Genomic DNA, 20,114 nt, shown 5'->3' with positions numbered 1-20,114 from the left:
ACATTTGCCTATTTATTACACTTAGCTTGATTGCTCAGAAGAACATTCTAGGGTAGAGTAGACTGGTCCTGTTGGTCCAGACTGTTGAATCCTAATTCAAGGTGTTGATCTTGAGTTGACCCACACCTGTATCAGTCTGAATACAGAAGTAAATGCGGACATTCAATGTTCAAATGTCTAGTTGGGGGAGGGGGGGAGAAGAACAGTAACTTCAACTAGTATGCGGTGATGCAAGTCCATGTACTCATTTGGACTTTCAAGTTCAAAATGGGCAAGTTCTTTCAAATTCAAAATGGTTTACACTTATCCAATTTACTCCTATGCCTGTCCAATACTGAGTTTGCAATAGGGGTTGGCCACTTTGTTAGCAGAACAGTTATTGGGTATATGCAAACTTAGAGTGGATGTTTCTGTGTAATGGGATGGGTAACAAAGCAGAAATGTGGCTACATACAACCTGCACATAAGAAAACATGGAGTTTCTTTTATACTCTTGAATTTCTTGAGTAGTATCTTCTTTTGCCAAGTGGACCTCAAGTTAATATTTTAATTACTTGCTAATCCCTTCAGGTAAATCAAGATGTCATTGACTCTTTTCTCAAGCTTCTTCAGCTTCATGACTGAACCAAGCTTTCAACCACAATTTTTCAAATCCAACACTGAATTCAGGAGCCTATTGAATCCTAATTCAAGGTGTTGATCTTGAGTTGACCCACACCTGTATCAGTCTGAATACAGAAGTAAATGCGGAATGTACATTGCATACAAATGCAAATATATAACTACCCACAGTGTCATTTTTCATCTAGGTTTTTTGAGATTTATATGGAAATAAAGTTAAAGGCATAATACATTATAAAAACAAATTGCCCAAAAGGCAATATGCTTCACATTTTTCTGTATTGTTTTTATTACCTTGTTAAAACTACAAATAAGAAAGATAACATTAATTTGGATGTTTATAAATATATGATGGAATACATTGGCTAGATTTTCTGATAATACAGCAGTGGGAGATAAAAGATGTTTAAGAAGTATGCAACTTTGGTGAATTAAGACTGTTCTTTAAACGAAGATGTCTTTTCAAAGGAGAAAATTTATTTGATGTTCAAGAAAGTAGCCCAGCTTCTAAAAAGGAATATTCGTTAACTATAATCTCATTTAAAATTATGGCAGCAAAAATAAAACCAGCTATTAAAAGCTGGTAGAAAATCTCATTAATAGGAATGATAATATTAAACACAGTTAAATTTTGTAACTAATTTGTGAATTTCAGATACACAAAGTCATTAGTAGAAAGAAAGTTACCTCTTGTTCAGTTACTAAATGATAGTATATGATAAAGATTAACTCAGCAAGAAAGCAGAAGAAAATTGGGATAGAAATAAAAAATGGAAAAAAAATATAGCAGTGAGACTAAAGTCTTGAACATAGATTTTTCTTAGCATGTTCTTTATTGAGCTAATTTGGTGTAGTGATTAAAGCATCAGGCTAGAAAATGGGAGACTGTGAGCTCTAGTCCACCTTCAGATACGAAGCCAGGTGGATGACCTTGGACCATTCTCCCTTTTAGTCCTAGAAAGGAGACAATGATAAACCACTTCCAAAATCTTGCTAAGAAAACTGCTGAAACTCGTCCCAGGAGTTGCCAGGAGTCAATACTGGCTCAAGTTATTGTATTTTGGGTGCATTATAGAAATACCTAGTTCTCTTGAAAAGTCTGTAATGATGGGAAAGATACCGTAGAAGGAAAGAGAAAAAGAAGACGACCAGTAGCAAGATGGATAGCCTTAGTTACACCAACAATTAGTACCCTGTTGAAAGACCTGAAGGACCAACTTGGAGACAAATTGTCCTGGAAAAAAAATCTATGTGGTTGCCAAAAGTCTACTCCAACTTGATAGCATTTATTCAATTGATAGATAAATCTCAAGGAATATCTTATATTATAATAGCAATTAAACTATTTATTGCCAAAAAGCCCATGTGAAAGTTCAATATGATGCTCAGATCAGACTATAAAAATATCTTGATACCATCCCTAAAATCTAAATTTTGAGAAGTATCTTCCAGAAAAACATTTTTTCTTAAACATTGTTTGCTTGGAAGCTGGTATAAATTAAACTGAAAGTGATGCAATTTAGTACACTGAACTACTGGCTAAAAGCAGTCTTCTGTTTCAGAAGATTAGATAGAAAAGATCCATTCTGATTAAGCTGAATTAGTGTAGTTAATTGGAGAATGATGCACTAGCCTTAGGCCCTGCCCAAGCCAAGCTAAAGCAAAAAATAATAGAGAAATATAGGAAGCTCAAACGTATGTGCCTCTAGAGATCTAGTTAGGTGCTCAGCTCTTCAGTTTCAGTCAGCCAAATAATGGAGACAGCTTGAAATGTATAAATATAGATTGCTATGGTGCTAGCATGATCTAGTATTTTACCCAGTGCTCTCTTGAAAGGGGAGTGTAGGAAAATTTCTTTTAATGGAACAGTTTTGCCTGCATAGAATAGCCAATATTCAAACTGGGGTTCATTTTTTTCTGTCCCTCTTGTTTATAGGTATGTAAAGGCTTATTCTGTAGTACTTCAGCTCCAAGATTGCTGCATCAGTCTTGTGAGATCAAAGGAAAATTTTGATTTGGGTGACAGGACTATAACTTTCAGCTGAACTGAGTTCATTTCATTGCAGCAACAATAGAGGCAGGATGTTTTTGGTGGGAAAATATTTATGTTTGTTGTTGTATATTGTATCAGGTTTTGCAGTGACTTGATAGTCCGATTCACAGAGTGATCCTAATGTGTTAAAATTGTTAACTTGGGTTGGAATTGCTTCACCAAGTGCACTTTAACACCCAGAAAATGTGCTTGCCAGATCATTTGAAGCATATAATAACTTGTTTTAGTATGAATGGCTTTTTTTTTTTTTTTTGGAATTTGTACGTCAGTTGTAATGGTAATCATGTACCATATTCACCTGAAACAAAGATGCCCTAAATTTAAGATAACTTTCTCCCAAGGGAAGAGTAGTCAGGAAAAAAACTGATAGAAGCAAAACCTATATGAAAACCAGCTTCGTTATCTTATTCATCTTGGCAGCTCTAGCTGAAACCAGCTCTGGGGATTCCTCTTAATTTTGCTCTGATTCTGTGCATATCGCACACTGGTATGTGTGCAGGTTTTCATATATAGGTAGCCCTTAACTTATCACCACAATTGAGCCCAAAATTTATGTTGCTAAGTGAGAAATTTGTTAAGTGAGTTTGACCCCATTTTATGACTTTTCTTGCCACATTTGTTAAGTGAATCACTGCAGTTGTTAAATTAGTAACACGGTTGTTAAGTGAATCTGGTCAGTTGTCAAGCATCCAAATGTCAATCATGTGGCCATGGGGATGCTGCAATGATAAAAAATGGTCATAAGTCACTTTTTTCAGTGATGTAAATTTGAACAGTCACTAAATGAACTGTTGTAAGTCAAGGAGTACCTTTACTTACTAGGGAAAAAGCAGAAATACACTACTGTATATACTCAAGTATAAGCCTAGTTTTTCAGCCCACTTTTTGGGCTGAAAAAAGCCGACTCGGCTTATACTCGAGTCAGTGAAAATTTGCCCGAAATGGAGGAGAAAAAGGGGCGGGGCCATGCCGCTGGGTGAGGCTCGTGAATGTCCCGGCGCCCCTGTGAGTTTTCCCATCCCTCTGTGTCAGTTTTGCCGCGCAGCGCGCACCGCACCATCCCCCCTCCTCACGTTCTAATGTAATGCAGGGCTGTCTTATGATTCCCCTTCCTCCCCCTCCTGCCGCTCTGCAACGATGTCCCACCTCCTCCTTGTTATGGCAAGCAGCCACATAGCTATGTCCACCTCCTCTGGTACAGTGATCCAATGATAGGAATCACTGTGCCGTGTGTCATAGGAGGCGGGACATCGCTCCCGCGGCTGCAGGGACATCATCATCACAGCGGGACATCAGCATCATGAGGTGAGTGAAGTATTTCATTGACTACACCGCTAGTTTACTGTTTTTCTTTGAAATAAATATTCAAAAACATTATTGGTATCTATTTTTATTTTTGAAATTTACCGGTAGCTGCTGCATTTCCCACCCTAGGCTTATACTCGAGTCAATAACTTTTCCAGTTTTTTGTGGTAAAATTAGGTGCCTCGGCTTATATTCGGGTCGGCCTATACTCGAGTATATACGGTAATTGAATTCATAAGGAACAACTAAAAGGAATTGCCTGAAAATAAGATATCTTGTTTGTAAAATGATCTTGATCCTCACATGTCAGTATTCTAGTGTTAGAAATCTGACTACAAGGAAGAAGGGATCAACCTATTCTGCAAAGCACCTAAAGGCAGGACAAGAAGCAATGGATGGAAACTAATCAAGAAGAAAACCAACCTAGAACTAAGGAGAAATTTAATCAACGACTTGCCTTCAGAACTTGTGAGTGCTCCTACACTGGATGTTTTTGAGAAGAGATTGGACAACCAACCATTGGTCTGAAATATTGAAGGGTTTTCTGCTTGAGCAGAGGGTTGGACCAGAAGATTTCCAAGGTTCCCTTTCAAGTCTGTTATTCTATTATTCTGGGAATAAAGAATGCAGAAAGTTGCTTGAATCAGAGATGCAGTTTCTAGACTAGAACATGCTGAGTCAGCTGTCAGAAGCAGCTGCACCAGGTCCTTTATTTAGAATCGATGTCAAACTCAAGACTTAAATCTGGCCTGTGGGGCTGGCATGGAAATAGCAAAGGACCGGCCCGCGTGCCTCTGGCAGCCAAAATGGGGTACGGAGGGACCTCGCTTGGCCCCCTGTGTCCCATTTTGGCTGTCAGGGTGCTGCAGGAGGTGTCCATCCCATCTTCACCCGCCCCCTGGCCGACCCGCAGAGAACTGCAATGCTGATCCGGCCCTTGAAGAAATCCAGTTTGACACCCCCGATGTAAAAAAACATTGCCTTTGTTACTTGAAAGTACACAGAAATGTGCCCATGCTCTAGGAATTCCAAGAAAGTACACTTAGCTTGATTTCCTTAAGGGAGTAGTCTGGAATTAGGCACCCTGCTGTGTTGTGGTTTCCACACACATTGTGTACCATACTCCCTTCCAGGAGAAACAAAACAAGAAGAAAAACAAAAACAAAACCAAGAAAAATCCACAATGAAGATGGATTGAGAGGCGAAATGTACTGGGAGTGGGGGGACAGGACACAACCCCATTTTGGCAGAACCAGATCTAATTTTAGACTAAACTGCTAGACGTATTCTGATATAAATCAGTCCCCCCTTCTTACTACCAAGTAAATATAGTTGTTTAGCGGAGTGGACAGTTGCTTGAAACCCTTTGCAAGATAAATTGGAAATGAATATTTGGATCAAACTGGAAGTAAGATAGAAGGAAGCATGTTTGCAAATATACTAATAATGAAGTATGTTTGTAATTAGTTATGTTACATCAAATTGCTTACAGGATAATCTAAAATATTATGTCACCAATTACTTGGTATGCTATAAACATTGGGATGCTTCCCATTCCCTTTCCCCCATCTAATTGTGATGATTTGAAATTAGTAGAAATTAACACGGGCTCTTTAGTATCCTGGGCTGCTAATAGTTTCTGACTCCAATGGGTTTATTACCCAATTAATTATTGAGCAAAATAACAAATATGGTTATAAGTTTGAGGAGATAGATATATGTTTACTTGCATGATGGATTGACATTGCAAAATAAAAGTTGCATAGTGTGATCAGCCCAATGCTTATCCAGTATCGATCTTCCAGTATGATCCCTGCACAAAGGATGTCTTTCATCCCTTTATCCTTTAAAAATCTCTAAATCAGGAGTGTCAAACTCGATTTTATTGAGGGCTGCATCAGGGTTGTGTTTGACCTTGGGGGACCAGGTGGGCGTAGCCAGGTTGGGTGTGGCCAGTTTGACATCACTTGTGTAGGGCACCTGTGGTGGCCCGAGTGCTCTGCCAGAGAAAATGGACTCTCGAGCTCCATTTTCAGCTGGGATGCCCTCCTGCAACCCTCTGCCAGTGAAAACGAAGCTCAGGTGGGCCTCCCCCAGCCCTCCTGAGCTCTGTTTTTGCCGGCAGAGGCACCACGATCTGGTCCTTCGCTGTTTCCAGGGTGACCCCGTGGGCCACATCTAAGTACCTTGTGGGCTGGAGCTGGCCTTGAGTTCAACCACCCTGCTGTAAATGGTCTAGGTTGATTCTTTAGGATGGGTCTTTATCCTAAACAGCAGGCTTTTCTGGGGACTTCGGGGCAGAGGGGGAGACAGGCCAAGGAATTTTCTTTCTGAATATCTGTGCACTTGTAAAAGTGCTGGATTCAGGGCTCAGGGGAGAGAAGATATAATATTATGACTCGGGCTACTGACTGTCTTTGGCAGAAGAAAAGAAATGGCTGATTTATAAATCATGCAGTGAGAATTATTCAGAGAGTTTCATTATAGCCAATTAGAAGCATTCTAGGGTATGTAAGCTTGTGCAATAAAACAGCACACGTTTCAGAGACAGAAGGCGTATGGAATTCCAAGCCTGCTGATAGGAAAGCTAAATTTGGAGAAGAGACATAAGCCTCCCCTTCCCCAAGTTTTGCATCAAATCTTTCTGTTTCATCAGTCCCAACTTTTCGATTTTGAGTGAGAAAATCTGAGGGAAATTTCTGCTGTTTTCATTGGAGCATCACGGTCTCTCCCATTCTCAAAGCAACCCATCTATTTTTTTTCCTGCATGTGTTCCTAACTGAAATCTGGAATTCTGGGAGTTGAAGTTCACATGCTGTAATGAGGCCATAGTTGCCCACCCCTGGTTTATGGGATATTAATTGCATCTCCCTACAGCATCTTATCGCTATAAATCAAAAGCAATAGCAAGAGTTTTAATTCGATGCTATGTATCTATAAGCTTCATTCTTATCCATTTTCTCTCATGCCTGCCCCCCACCCCAGCCCCTTGTTTAGCTGATCTAACCCCAATCTATTAAGTCTAGTTCAGGGGGGAAAGTGATCCTTAGTAGTTAATGTCATGCTCTTTATGTGTAAAATGTTAATATGATGAACATATTATCATCTGCAACAATGTGACGATCATGAAGCTTTCAGACAAGCTGCAAAGTAATCTTTGGGGGTGGGGATTAGCAAAACTCTGATGGGTAGAAGTTTAGTATTCGAATCACGACTTTCACATACCAGCAAGGAAGTTTTCTCATAATGCCATTGAAATAGTGCCTCTTCTGGGCTTTTGTTCTTAGCTACAGCATTACTTAGAAGCTAAGAAACACATTTGTTTCCAAAGCATTTGTACCCCCATTGCTTCAGTGGTGCTGAAAATTGAGAATTGATTTTACCAGTTGGACTTGCTAATTAATATTGAAGGACATCTGTCTTACCCTTTTATTCCCCTTCCTTGCCCCAATCCCTTACATGTGGTTTCAGCATTAATAACACTTAGTGCTAATGCTTATCAATAATTTAAAACCAGCTCTACGGAAACGTCAAACTAAGTTCAATTATTCCTCTCTTTCTCCCTTCTAAGATGATTGTGGTACTTTTAGCACTATTTATTTTGTTCCAATCTTATTATTTTCAAAAACTGCAGGCACTTGAATTAAAGGGTAGCATAGAAATATGTGAAAAGTAGAATATCAAGTATTGTATATAACAAAATCCAAGAGAGTTTTAGGTGCTACTGCTGGGACGATGGTTATCAGTAAGATTGTACAGTGTCCCATGTTGTCATAAAATAATTCAAATTTCCTTCTGTTTAGGTATCTGAAAGTAATTATTGACGGGGCAGAAGGGAAAAAAACTTGAGGTTTAAGGGCTAAACCCTCACCCTAAACCAAATAACATGTTTTAGGTTAAACCATCAAATTATAGCCTACTATTATAATTTTGTCCCAGTATGTCATTCAAACTCTGTCATTGTAATCCTTGTTTGTTTTTCATTTATTTATAAAATAAATAAATGAAGGTTGATGATAAATAATTATTTATTTGTAAATTTATTTATAAATAAATAAGATGAAGGTTGTTCATCTTATCTCAAGGTAATTCTTTTAAGGCTTAATGATTAACTCTTTTTAAAAACTGATTAAAAATGGACTTTTTTAAAAATATTACACTCACATGGAATGGAGATGCAGTTGCCTGTGTGGCTTGCTCCAGATTTGTTTATTTTAATATGTTTAATCAATAACGTATGCTGTCTTTTTATCATCTAAACGCAATGGAGGAGAGTTTGACAGAAAACTTAAATAACTGCTCGTGGACAGTGCTTTTTATAAAATTTGGAAATAATTTTTAAAAGCTTTGAGAAACTCCCACAAGGGAGGTCTACTTGAGAAAGAAAACCAAACATTCTGAATTCAAAATCCATATCATTACACGACCATCCCTAAGAAATACATCTCTGTTTGTATGTGTATGTGATTCTTACCATGAGTTCATATTCTTTTAAATGCTGGACATTACAAGAGAACAATGAATAAATCAAAGGAATATTTTCTTCTCCCCATTTTTTAATATGAACAGGTCCTGACTAGGACCAAGGGTAAATTATTTTAAAAGGTGAAAATTTTCTTTGTAATTAATTCATCTTATCGGGTGTTATATGTCCCCATAGTGTATTGCACAATGCCTTGGGCACAGTTGGACAGTCTTATTGTATATAAAACATATTTCAGACGCATGGTGAGCTTTATTGGTTCTCTCTTCACTTTTATGAGATTCCATTAAAACAAATGCTTTAGGCCATTTATTACTTGGCATTAAAGCAAAAGGGTTTTAACTGTGAAACAGCTCTGGACTTGCTTCGTATTTCATCTAACATGAAAGTTTTGTGAGCTGTGTTGAACATATTGGAATGGCACAGGCATCAGCAATTTTCCTTTCTCTTTCACCTCCTTTCTTTCTGCATCATTTTTCTAGCCTGATTATAGACTCTCCTTTAGCATTTTTGACCGAAAACCTTAACGGTACTAAAAAGGGTTTGCTGTGCTTAAAAATAACCAGCTTATTTCATGGTGGTTGGATTGTACTTGCAGAGGGCCTGGAAGAAAACCACCTTGAAGACTGTAATGATGACACTTGAGAGAGGCAAAGGCAGAGTAGGACAGACAGACCATTCTGGTTCTTCATGATCTCGGAAAATTGCAGTATTATTTACCGGTAACATGATATTCTTCTGGTCTGATTGTAGAATATGAGAGACATGGTATTATAGTAGTTCTTTTTTCTCTCCTGGTCATAGCCACTGTTGGTTTAGGGAGAATGGTTGAGTCCAATGCTCCTGAACACCAATGCCCTTTGAGATGTCTTAGGGCCAATGCTCTATTTCCTTCCCTCCTCCAATTTAATATATGCATGAGACTGATGAGTCAAATCATCCAACACAATTTTTTCCCCATTTTTTGTGAGCACTGTATCTGTTGTTCTTTACCACTAACAGCTGACTGACATTTTCTTCATACAGATGCCACTTGGACCAGAACTTTAGAAATGAAACTTTACTTTGTGCATCTGCGGGTTGTGCGTCAGTTATGACCTTTCCTGGACCAACAATCCCTACTCACAGTCACTCATGCCCTAGTCACTTCCTGTCTTAGCTATTGCAACATGCTCTACATGGGACTGCCCTTGAAGAGCATCCAGAAGTTCCAGTTGGTGCAAAATGCAGCGGCCCGCATGGTTTTATGCAGACCCCAGTGTGCACATGTATCACCTTTCCTGTGGGAGCTGTATTGGCTGCCAGTTTGCTTCCAAGTGTAATTCAAGGTGCTGGTTGTCACCTTTAAAGCCCTTCATGGCTTGGGACCAGGTTATCTGAGGGACCGTCTCTTGCTGGTCACATCTATCTGACCCATTAGAGCAGGGAATGAGGCAGGTTCCATCTCCTAGGGAGATACACCTAATGGGACCCAGAAGAAGGGCTTTCTCCGTGGCTCCCTCTCTCTGGAACATCATTCCTCCAGAGATTAGAATGGCCCTCACTGTAATACTCTTCCAGAAGGCACTGAAGACCTGGTTCTGCCAGTGGGCCTGGGGAACCCAGAGCAGGATGGAGCCCATTAAAGGGCTTGTGTGATCTTCTGTCACTGGGGTGGGGGTGAGGGGGATTTTATTCTATTCTATTAATTTATTTGATCCTTTTTTATTAGTTTTATGGTTTTAAATGATGTTTTATATTCTGTAAGCTGCCTTGAGTGAATAGGCGGCAATATAAATTAAATAAACAAATAAATAAATAACACTTTCCCGTCATTTATTAGGTTTTCTGTTGACAAGGTTTATATATTGCCAAGATTGCAGTTGCGTGTGATACAGTCTCTATCTAGAAGTCTGTCCTATTGTGTAACATTTGATGTGTTTAGGTTCCATTGCCATAGCCTTTGGTAAATTATGCAGTTGTATCCCTTGTACGTTAGGGAAGGAGAGAAATGCAAGTGAATATTTGGAAACTCCTGCATGTAAATCAGAATGTGAATCAGATATTCAGTTACACATTACAAGCATCCCTTAAAACAACTCCTCTAAATATGACAGGCAGTGATGGAAATAAAGCAACCAGTGTGGCCTTTGTTACAGTCCTTGAATGCCTTTTTCGTTTTCACTTTGTTTTTATTACTCCCTTGGTGCAGGGCTGCCGCACAAGGTCTTTCTCTTAGCTTAATGGAACGGCTGATTCAGAAATGTGGGGACCGTGTTGTGAAGATGCTCACTGTGCAGTACCGAATGCACCAAGCCATAATGCAATGGGCTTCCACTGAGATGTATGACGGTCGTCTCTCAGCTCACTGTTCTGTCGCACAACATTTACTGAAGTAAGTGATTGATGGCTTACTTGCCTTCTTTTTTTCTGCCCAAATGTTAGATTGATGCTGTCTTTTAATATTTAAAGCTAATGCAGACTTCTCCTGACTGCACTAAATCTTTTCCTCTAACTCTGGTCTTGCCTCATTTTCAGCTGGCAAAAAGCTGATTTCTGCACTGAAGTTACAGCATACAAGTTTTGTTCCACAGCTGAAGACATGTTGTAGACTTGAAATTGTTGTCACTGTTGGCCCACCAGCTATCATGCTGTTAGACTTGCCAGCGAATTCCAAGAGAATGTTAGCTTCCTATTTCTCTTCTTTGCCTTGACCCTTGCTTCTTTCCTTTTCTGGAAATCATCCTAGGGTATCTTAAAATAAACAAAACTTCTTCTATCTAGAAAGGGAAGGGAGTGGGATATCACTTTGTTTAAAAGAGAAGTAGTTTCAACCATGACACTGTCTAGCTGTTAGTAGACTCTCAGGTAAACACAGAGGAGTTTGCCTATTCATTTCAGTAATATTCCTGACTCATTCACTCACTCACTCATTCATTCACTTATTCATTCACTTATTCATTCATTCATTCATTCATTCATTCATTCATTCATTCATTCATTCATGTCAAAGCATCACCTAAAGTAGAAGAAGAAAAGCAACAGATGGTGGGGCTTCATGTCTATGGATTTTGGGCCCAAGGCATAGTCCCCACTTTAGGACCTTACTTGATTTCTAAAATTTCAGCATTCAAAGTTTGTTTATAGTCCAAGAGCAAATACAAGGAAAAAGAACAGTAGTACAATTCATATTATAAAAGAATTTTAAAAATTGCAAGAAAATCCTGAGATAATCAATACCCAATAATTAATAACATGATGAAGGAACCAGGTGGTTTCTAAGAGTTGTAGCTATTGATAGAAATTTTGAAACTTTCTTACAGATTTCTGAAGACAGGTCATAAAAAGAAGTTTCATGGGTTTTTGATCACAATGGCAATGTGACCAGGAAATATTAAGTTCTATCATCATTAGGTATACTGTGGACATTTTACTAGAAAATGTGAAACAGATTCTACCTCCATGTCTGAAAACAATTATGGCTTTCATGTGGAAAACTTATACATCTTCCAGTTTTTGCTCTAATAAATAATGCCCATCAGGCTATTGTAATAGTCTCCTATGAGGACCATATAGAACTTCAAAGAAATATCTAGGGATAGGCCAGAGAAGAGAGACAATTGTGTTGTCACTAATATGCCTCCTTAGGGTGGCAGAGAACCTACCTAGCATGATGAGATGGACCAAGTAATTTCCTTCTTAGACTTCCTTCAGCCATATCCTAGGACAAGAAAATTGGGCCCAAGGGAAATTCAGCCAAGTTCCAGTCAAATTGCAACATAAGAAATTGAATGAGGGACTTGCAATAAGACTTTTTTTTAATTAGACTGCATTGCTTTCAAGCTAGAAGTACATCTTGTAGTACATCTGAGCAGTATATAGCATCAAGCCTGGAACTTTATTTTTAAATAGTTTAATAATTTCTGAGAGATCATTGTTTCCAGATTGATCTGCAAATTTAGTAATTGTAAAGCATGCTTTTTGGATTCTTGCTAGTAGCTCTCTTGCGGGAACAGACTTGCAAGTAGAAGATTTAAAACAGACATCTAGATACTTAAAAGATTTAACCTGCTTGATAAGTTTGCTGCTAATCATCCAATTACAGCTTTAAAGTGTCTCCTAGAGAATACTAATACCTTTGTTTTAGAAATGTATTTTGAAGCATTCTCTGGAGCAGTAAAGCAGTAGAGCTTTAAGGCGTCTTTGAGGGTCTATTTGGTTTAAAGAGTAGGACTTCATCTTCAACATCAAGGAGAATAGACATGGGATGGTGGGCAAGGCAGGGTGGATGGAATTCTAGCTTAGCAGACTCTTAACAATATTGTTAAAATAAAAATTGAACAGTAGTGAGCAAGAATATAGTCTTGTTTAACATCTTATTTAACAACACATTTAATTAAGTCATCAGCAATATTTCCCCTAACTTGAATAGTAATGCCATGATGCAATAACATTATTAATTTAAGAAGATGGTGTTGTACTAACTAATTCCTTTAGAGTTTTTCTCATGGTATAGAGTCAAAGGCTTCCCTCAAAACTATGAGAGCTACATAGAGGGCATCCTTAAATTGATTACAGTATTTCTCAGCTAAATGAAGTAAAATGATACTTGGTTCATGGCTGTGTGAACAGACTTAAGGCCAAATGTTTTCAGAGGACACCCAATCCTTTCTAAAATTCAAAAATGGAAACTGAATAAAGAGAATAGAAGAGCTAGGAAATAAAGGTGAAGCTATATTTGCATTTTTTCACTTACGAATTTATCTATTATCCAAAATTTGTACGTAGCTTGTGCATGTGCTTGTTAAGAAAATAATAAATTACATACAATATATAGAAAGACCAAGACTGAAAAAGTTTTGGAATATGGCACTTTATTTTATGTTGTAATAATCCATTTCCCCATTTATTAGAAATAGAATTTTCTCTGCCATGAATCAGTGTATCATTTACAATTGTGTAAATAGGGATGGGGATATGTATTTCCCTTTATAGCTCCTAAAATATAAAGCCAGATTACAAAAGGAAAGTTTTGTTTTGTTTTTTGAAGAAAGATAGATACAGTTCAGGGAACATTTTCAGCATGGAAAGGAAATTGTATCAGAGATTTAATCACCAAGAAAATAATTTCATTACATAATATTGATGGCCAATGAAGTGAAATATTTTCTAAAGTCCATGAAAGAAATTGTCAACTATAAAAATGAGTTGCTGTTTTGAGAGAAGGAAGATGTTTGTGTCATAAGTAGGGTCTGATGCTGCTGATAGAAGAAAGCTCCATAAATTTTTGCTACCTTCATTGGACTCTGTGAAAGTCTCTTGACCCTCTTTATAATCACCAGGTTATAAGAAAACACAAATGGGAGATAAAAAGACTTTGGAGAATTGCTTAAATCAAGTTGTACAGAGAGGATTCCAAGCAGTATTATTAAATCACACTCTGTCCCCCAGCCCTCCAACAATGTGCTTGGTTTTTGCCTTATTGTGTTCAAAAGAAGCATGCACAATTGCAGTATTAAGGAAATGTATAAATAATTTTAATTTGATTGAGCATGATGTTAGGTACATTATTCTGAAATATGTGCCATCATATTTCGGAAGTATATTCTCAGCAAAATTTTGAAAAACACTTAAAACTGGCTCATTTGCATCTTTGCTTTCAGCTTTTCAAATACATAGGGGAGTGCATTATTTGTTTTTGTTTTCATTTTAGTCTGTTAGTTGGTACTCTGTGAGAAATGAAAGTGAAAAATGAAAGGGCCTACTCTTGTTGCAAAGTTTTTACAATTGTTACATCCCTTTCATGCTGTTTTTCTGTGAGCTGCCATACCTACTTGTAGTAAATCCATTTAATATGGAAATAATATAAAAATGCTATCCATTATTAAAAAGAATTTCAGCCATGATAATTTTTGGTTTAATGTCCACATTTAGTTTGTGTTTTGGGTTGTGAAGAACACATCTTGGACTGTAAACAATCCAAGGAAGCTCTAGGCCAAGATCAGTGATGGCAAACCTATATCACACGTGCCACAGGTGGCACGCCGAGTCATTTGTCAGGGCATGCAGAGCCATTTGTCAGGGCACGCAAGGTGCTGCCCTGTCAGCTGGCCAGCGTGCATGCACACGCTGGCCAGCTGAGTTCACCCTTTTTTAAAGCCATTTTTCACCCTCCCCAGGCTCCAGAGGCTTTATACGAGCCTGGGGAGGGTGAAAAAAGCCTCCTCCGCCCCCCCCCCGGAGGCCCTCCGGAGGCTTCATGAGCTTCCCTGAAGCCTCTGGAGTGCAAAAAAACGGCCCTATGGGGAAACTGGAAGTTTGGGAACGGACTTCCGGTATGCTCGGAGGGTCGTTTTGACTGCTCCGGAGGCTTCAGGGAAGCCTCCTGAAGGTCCCTGAAGCCTCCGGAGGGCTTCCGGGGTGGCTGGGGAGACTGTGTTAGCCCTCCCCAGGCTCCTATAAAGCCTCTGGAACTGGGGAGGGTGAAAAGGCATGCAAAAAATGGGGGGGGGAATGCCTGTAGTGCACGCATGTGCACGGGGGGATTGCGCATTGCATTATGGGTGCGGCACATCTGCACACGAACCCCCTTGCGCTTCCCCCACTTATGGCACGCAGGCCAAAAAAGGTTTGCCATCACTGGCCTAGACAGTGACAAAGAGGCCAATGTCTATATACATTCTCTACTGATTAAACCTGAAAATGTGTCCCTATGAAAACTCCAGAAGCCTGCAAGCCTGCACATACTAACCAAATAGACCATAAGTGTTGGAATTCTAAATTTTCCAATATATATATATATATTCCAATTCAAAATCCAGAGCTACTTAGTAGAATATGTATAAGATTCGATCAGGAATTGTGCTCTAGGGCAAATCATGCATCAGTTAATTTCAACAGCTAACCTTCAGATGCTAACATAAATTCTGATTTATATTTAATCTGCCATTAATACAAAGAAAAAAAATGCCTGTCAGAACTTGACAAATGACCCTGCTCTTTGTTGTGGGAGGCTAATGAGGTGATCTTCCTTCTCTTGGAAAGTACTGTAAGCCTTTGAGTTTCTGAAAGTAATCTGCCATTAGCCAGCCCAATCTTTGGGATACTTTAAGGCTTTGTTTTGGTGATTGCTGTCTCTTACCACCAAAATATAAAAACTCAGATTACTTTAAAAAGTTCACATCTCACTAAATGGGAAATGTTCTGGGAATTCAGTTTTTGCTACAGACATACAAAAATATGTTATTCTTACATGAAAAATTAATGATTCCACACTGTTAGGAACACTCTGGAGTGGAGGGTACTTTGTTATGAAAAAAAAATTAAGTTGTTTCTTTGGGTATATTGAACCCCAGAATCAAGAGAATGCAGAAAGAAAACCTGCTCTTACTGGTAACACATTCATTTTAACTTTTCTCGCAACCCAGCACTGTTTGCAGAAATAGCCCAAACCCCTGATCATACAATATGTATCTTTTTAAATTCACATTTTTAACCAATTCTCTCTTGCATTTCTTAATAACTACTGATGGCACGTACAGTGAGAATTGGTTTGCTATCCCAGTAGCTTTAATCTCATAAAGATTGTATCTTAACTTTTGAAGAGAGAGTTATTTGACATAAAGATTCTGTTGCCATGATTTTCTCTGCAGATGGAATCATTTTAAAAGAACAAAAATGGAATTGGAAAAAAAAGAGTATAAGTAGAGAAGAACAAAAGCTTCAGTAACCTGATGGCATTGTCTCTGTATCTTGACCAATATGTGAGAGACTAGCTCTGCATCTGAAGCCTTGCAGTAGAACAATGGATAATGCTGAAATATTTGTTTTTTAAAAAAAATCAGTTCTGTAATTGCTTACTTCTCCATCCAGAACAAAGAATTGGTCTTTGGGGAACATGCTACTAGGAACAACTTGCAAATGCAGTTTTGAACAAATTATGTCCATTAAACTTAACATTACAGTCAGAGATCTTCAAGGAAGACTGCTTCGGCGCATATTCATGCTGACAAACCTCCACCCTTTTCAGTTGGTGGGAAGTGTGTGGTCATTTCCACTTTTAACTTAGAACATTTTCTTTTATTATGCAGACCAACAATCTCTACTGAATAGTAACTAGAATTTAAAATATGTTGATTTTAAGCTACAATTTCTGAAACTACTTTGGTTGAACCAATACAATTAATATTCATCACAGTTCTTGGGCAATCCAAAATTGTAACTTGGTTATTTAATACTTAAAAACGTAATACTTTTAATAGTTAGTAACAGGAGCAAGAACTTCTTAATGTGGAGAAGGGGTTTGATATAACTCTATTCCTTCATGTGCATATAGACAATTTCTTCATAACTGTGGCAAGGCAAGCCATATTTGTGTTATTCCTTTTTGTCTATATCAATGATGGTAAACTTTTTCGGCACCGAATGCCCAAACTGGAATGTGTGCGTGTGCAAATGCACACACACACAGGCCAGAAAGTCACAGACCAGCTGGCCAGTGTGCATGTGCACGCCGGCCACTTGGTCTTCTAGTTTCCAGCGTGCACACATGCGCCGGCCAGCTGATCTTAGCGTGTACCGGAATCCCAGAACCCCAAAGACCAGCTGGCCAGTGTGCATGCACACACCGGCCACCTGTCTTCGGTGTTCTGGTACACATGAAGATCAGCATGCGTGCCAGAAGAGCAGCTGGCGTGCCCACAGTGAGGGTTCTGCGTGCCACCTCTGGCAAGTATGCCATAGGTTCGCCACCCAGGGTCTATATACTGGCAAGTATAAATACAAGTATCAATTTCTTTGACATTTGACAAATGAAACATAATGCCAAGGGACAGATAATGGTGCCAGAAAGAGCTGGGCTACCTAGCTTGCAGGTTTGAAGGGAATTGGGACTCCGCGGGAGTCATTGCTGGGAGTGAAGGTACACCTCTCTTTTACATCTTTGTATTTTCCTTTGCACCCCCCCTCAATTATATCTGATCATGTGATGTTATGATCTTATATTCTGAGTCCTTTCTTATCAATAGCTTCTGTATGTGACCAAGGTTTTAAAAATTGAATCACGTTCTCATACTTCAAATCCCATCCATCCTTGGATCTCTTAAAATTATTTTCATGTGTTTGTTCAGAGATTAGATATATAAGGAACAACTGTAGTTCTGTAATGTTGATGATTAATAAGGCTCTTCTAAGTACAAACAACATCTTTTTACGGTTATTAGACCCACGGTGTGTATCTTTTCCTAATATCACAGCTGTCACATTACTGTCTCCAGCAATAAATCAAGAGACACTTCTTTTGTCTCTGAGCAAAGGAAGTAGATGTGTTCTGTGAAAGCTTTCGTCTATAATTTTATTCTTTGCTTTCATTGAACACAATTTTTAACTGCCCTGTTCTGTAATTTGCTTGATATATGTGTAACTAGAAGCAATGCTAATGTTGAAAAGGAACACCGTATGTGCTAATTTGTGTTCCCATCAGGCTGCATGTATTGTTTCTTTCCACATAATAACTAAGAGTAGGTTCGAAGGTCTGAGAATTGTAGAGCGAGAATAAAATGGGCTTACAGCTTCTTGTAAAAGTAATTTGTGTAATTCTTTTTAATAATTTGACAGAGACTTGCCAGGAGTGGCCCCCACAGAAGAGACCAGTATCCCATTGCTGCTTATAGATACAGATGGTTGTGACTTATTTGAACTTGAAGTGGAAGAAGAACAATCTAGAGGAAACCCAGGTACCATCATTTACTCTGCTTCATGATTTTTGTTTCCCGAGTTGCATCTTTTTTCTTTCTTTCAAAAAACTGCCCCTTCAATTTATATTACCTGTGTAGTGATTGTGTAATACCAGCTGATGCTAGGTAAAAAAGTTTCCTTGTACCAGAAAATTATGGTAAAATTTGAGTTATTGACTGTAATATTATACCAATGATCACAGGTACTGTACCTCTCCTGTGGAAATTGTTGAATATGTCTGAAAATTTCTTGCATGCAATGCTTGAATAACGTAAGTTATATCCTTGAGGCAGATGAATAGCCTGTTTAAATTAGCCATGGGTTCCAAGGCTGTTTTTAGAGTTTTGTTTCTAGGTGGGTTTTTTTGTTTTTGGATCCAAATATAAGTGATAACTATGAAAGAAATATATTTTTACATACCAAAAACTCCATCCACATCACAATATACTATAGTATAACTAATGAGTCGTTATAAAACAGTGATGGCTAACCTTTTTGTCCTTGTGTGCTCAAAGCACACGCGTGACACCCCTTCTGTGTGCCTCACCCCCTGCACATGCATGTGTTCGCCCTGCGCATGTGCACAAGACTCCCCACACCCTATTTTGAGCCTAGCAGGCCTCCCTGAAGCCTCCTGGGACCAAAAACAGGTTGTGGGGGGGTGTTATGCGCATGCATGGGGCGAGCACACACATGCGCAGGGGGTGGTTGTGACTAGAAGTAGCAAAATTCTAAATATTATTTTGTTTTGTAAGTTTGAACTACCCCCCGTAGTTAAGAGTTATAGAATTTTAAATTCGGCTTCAGGTGTAGCCTGAAAAAATAGAAACCAATGTTGCAATGAAATGACTGTGCATGCACATGGGATTGAAGGAGCTTGCAAAACTGGCACAAGGCCTTTAAAAAGAAGGAGCTGCTTTAACAATTCAGAAAGAGAACTTTCCTATGCATTCCCATGAATTAAGTGAATGAAACCTTGCCTTGGTGGAACAAAAGGCGATTAAACTGGTAGAAAAAATGCTAATGGGTTTTACATGGAAATCAATTGTGGTGGGTTATCACTAATTTACCTTTGAAATTTTATGAGAATAAAGTATGCATGCCAAAATTGAATAACAAATAATCTGCATTTTAGAAGCTGTTCATACTTACGTTTCCTCTGACATGCCACTGTTTTTCTGGCATCTATTTTTTCCCTGTTTTTTGCCACTGCCCACTGTTTTTCCTGGCATCTATTTTTTACCATATGTACATAGGGTTGCAGCCCTAAATAGTCTCATGTGGGCATTGATGCATAAGTGAATGTCAAGTGATCTGCAGATTATGTTTCATTCCCACTTTTTTAAACAGAAAAGGCTCTGAAAAGTTATAGCAATGCTGTCCATCTCTGTCTCATTAGACACATTCAAGGATACTTTTTTAATATGCAGGAACATTTCATTCTCTGGACTTGAATGAGGCTGGTTATGTAAGTTTGAAATAATGTCAGATTTTTGAGCAATTCTACAAAATAGATTGATTTGCTAGGAGAGTCTTTATAACATATTGATTTCTTGCCTGTTTAAAACACAAAAGGAATCAGATCTTTTTTAGAATCATGAAACTGAATAATAAACATGAACAATATGGAAAAGTGTTTATTGTTCTTTTAACTAGAGGAAAAATGCCTGGTGATGGGGAAGAAAAAGAAATCCATGCATTTGTCTTGTTATATGAAAGAACTGGGGAGTAGGAGAGGGAGAATTTTAAATTCTCCAGTTACTGTTAAATTCCATTTTGCTTTAAAAGGGATCTGGGAAGATGGGGGTTGTAGTCTGTTACCTTCTGGATCACCACATGAAATAATTGAAAAAATAACCATCTAGATGAGCACAGATTTCTTACCTCTTACCTAAACTCAAATACAAAGTTGGGATGAAGTTCTAAATAACAGGTAGG

The 20,114-nt window shown here is 38.4% G+C and overlaps 1 protein-coding gene across 1 annotated transcript in view; it reads left to right on the top strand.

Moving 5' to 3' along the window:
- The window catches only part of IGHMBP2 (immunoglobulin mu DNA binding protein 2), a 67,294-nt gene that overhangs the window by 34,174 nt on the left and 13,006 nt on the right, over positions 1 to 20,114 (top strand). Inside the window, exons 9-10 of the mRNA XM_032220768.1 lie at positions 10,654 to 10,836; positions 18,057 to 18,175. Coding sequence (XP_032076659.1) covers positions 10,654 to 10,836; positions 18,057 to 18,175 — 302 coding nt within the window. The remainder of the gene's footprint in view (positions 1 to 10,653; positions 10,837 to 18,056; positions 18,176 to 20,114) is intronic.

Source organism: Thamnophis elegans, chromosome 1, assembly GCF_009769535.1.
Source record: "Thamnophis elegans isolate rThaEle1 chromosome 1, rThaEle1.pri, whole genome shotgun sequence".
Lineage (NCBI taxonomy): Eukaryota > Metazoa > Chordata > Lepidosauria > Squamata > Colubridae > Thamnophis > Thamnophis elegans.
This window is presented reverse-complemented; position numbering and strand designations above follow the sequence as displayed.